A 2150-nucleotide genomic window follows, 5' to 3' on the forward strand; every position below is an offset into this window, starting at 1 on the left:
TCTGATTCTGTCCAAGCTGATAGATGGATAGCCTCTCCTGCTCTACATGGCTGTCTCGGAGGATGCCTCAGTGCAACATTACTAAGGGAAGAAATTTGTGTTCAGCACCCCGTCGATTATGTTAGCAAAAGGCTCCTCGGGGCAGAGTCTAGGTACTCGCTGATGGAGAACCTAACTTTTTGTTTAATTATTTCCTCTCGAAAGCTAAGACTCTACTTCCTGGTGCATCCAATTAAGGTCATCACAAACAATTCCCTTAGACAAGTCCTTCAGAAACCTAAGTCGTTGGGAAGGCTCTTGAAGTGGATGGTGGAGCTGAGTCAGTTCGACATCACCTACCATCCGAGGAATGCCATAAAAGGTTAGGCACTCGCTGATTTCATCATTAAGTGTGCAAGGAATCAAGAGAAGACTGAGAGCACCATAGTGGTTGGACCAGCCTAAAAGTTGTTCGTCGACGGGTCTTCGAACAAAAATGGTGTCGGAGCTGGACTATTCTGGTTTCCCCCGAGGGTCACAGATTGAATACCACCCTTTGCTTTGGGTTAGCACCTCTAACAATAAAGCGGAATATGAAGCCTTAATCGCTGGGCTCCGCGTGGCACTGGAGCTCAAGGTCGAGGGGCTCGAGATCTTTAGCAATTCCCAACTCATTGTGAACCAAGTTCTCGGAGAGTACCAGGCCTAGGGAACAAATATGTCAGTGTACCTAGCAAAGGCTCAAGAAATGCTGCATAACTTCTGAAGATTCATTATTCAGTAGATGCAGCGAGAGCAGAATTCCACTGCTGACGCCCTGGATAAGTTGGCCATGACCAAAGATGTTGAGTTAATCAATGTGGTCCCCATTGATTACTTGGAGTCTTTGAGTATCTCGGCTCTAGACGAGGTGGAATCTATACAACCCCAAGATGGGTGGATGGAGCCAATAGTCAAATATCTCATCTCTAGGGAGCTGCCCCGAGACAAGAAGGCAGCTCGAAAGTTGTTGTATCAAGTACTGAGGTACATAATCATGGATAATAGGCTTTATAGGCGAGGTTACTCCATGGCTTTGCTTCGGTGTGTGTCCAAGCAAGAAGCCAATCTGATACTCCAAGAAGTACATGAGGGCTTTTGCGGAGATCACGTTGGGGGACAGAGCCTTTCCAAAAAAATCTTAAGGCAAGGATACTTTTGGCCCACCATGAATGGGGATGCAATGGATTATTTCAAGAAATGTGACAAATGACAGTGCTTCGCCAATATTCCTCGAGCGCCTCCAAATGAACTTACACAGATGCCAACCCATGGCCTTTTGCTGTCTGGGGCATCAACCTTATTGGGTCCCTGCCCACAGGGAAGGGAGGAGTGAAATATGCCATAGTGGTCATCGACTACTTCATGAAGTGGGTCGAGGCTGAGCCACTCGCTACGATCACCTCTAAAAAGGCCTTGGACTTTGTCATAAAGAACATCGTTTGCTGATACGGGATCCCGAGGAAGATAGTCTCCGACAACATATTGCAGTTCGACAGTGAAGTATTCACATAATTCTATCAACAACATGGAATCATCAAGAGCTTAACATCTGTGGTCCATCCACAAGAAAATGGCCAAGTGGAAGCAGCTAACAAGACACTCAAGTCCACTTTGAAGAAAAGGCTGGAGCAGGCAAAATGAGCTTGGCCCGAGGACTTGCCTAGGGCATTGTGGAGTTACAATACCACTACCAGGACCTCCACTGGCCATTCTCCCTTCTCGATGGCCTACGAGTATCAGGCTATGTTTCTAGTTGAAGCAGCAATCTCCACACACAGACGGGATATGTATGACCCAACCACAAACCATGCTTTACTTTGGGAATCCCTGGACCTCGTGGAGGAACTACGCGAAGCTTCTTAGCTTCGAGTAGCGTCCTGCCAATAGAATGTAGCTAGATATTTTAACTGCAAATTGAAAGATAGAAAGTTTAGTGTCGGAGATCTGGTGTTGCGAAGAGTTTTCTTAGCCACCCGAGACCCTGGTGCAGGAGTGCTGGGACCTAACTAGGAAGGACCATACCAAGTCGAGAGCATTGTGTGTCTGGGAACATACAAGTTAGCCTGACTAAGAGGGGAGCTGATTCCTAGTGCCTGGAATGCCAAAAATCTTCGCCGGTATTACCAGTA

General features: G+C 47.0%; 1 protein-coding gene across 1 annotated transcript; it reads left to right on the forward strand.

Moving 5' to 3' along the window:
• Positions 1 to 763: 763 nt before the first annotated feature.
• On the forward strand, positions 764 to 1231 carry LOC133815465 (uncharacterized). The gene has a single exon (XM_062248304.1). It carries the CDS (start codon positions 764 to 766, stop codon positions 1229 to 1231), a length of 468 nt encoding a protein of 155 aa, XP_062104288.1.
• Positions 1232 to 2150: the final 919 nt, after the last annotated feature.

The sequence above is a fragment of the Humulus lupulus genome, chromosome 2 (assembly GCF_963169125.1).
Source record: "Humulus lupulus chromosome 2, drHumLupu1.1, whole genome shotgun sequence".
Lineage (NCBI taxonomy): Eukaryota > Viridiplantae > Streptophyta > Magnoliopsida > Rosales > Cannabaceae > Humulus > Humulus lupulus.

Bases quoted from the DNA above. Each gene is read 5' to 3' on its own strand.
- LOC133815465 (XM_062248304.1), top strand. From the start codon at position 764: ATGCAGCGAGAGCAGAATTCCACTGCTGACGCCCTGGATAAGTTGGCC.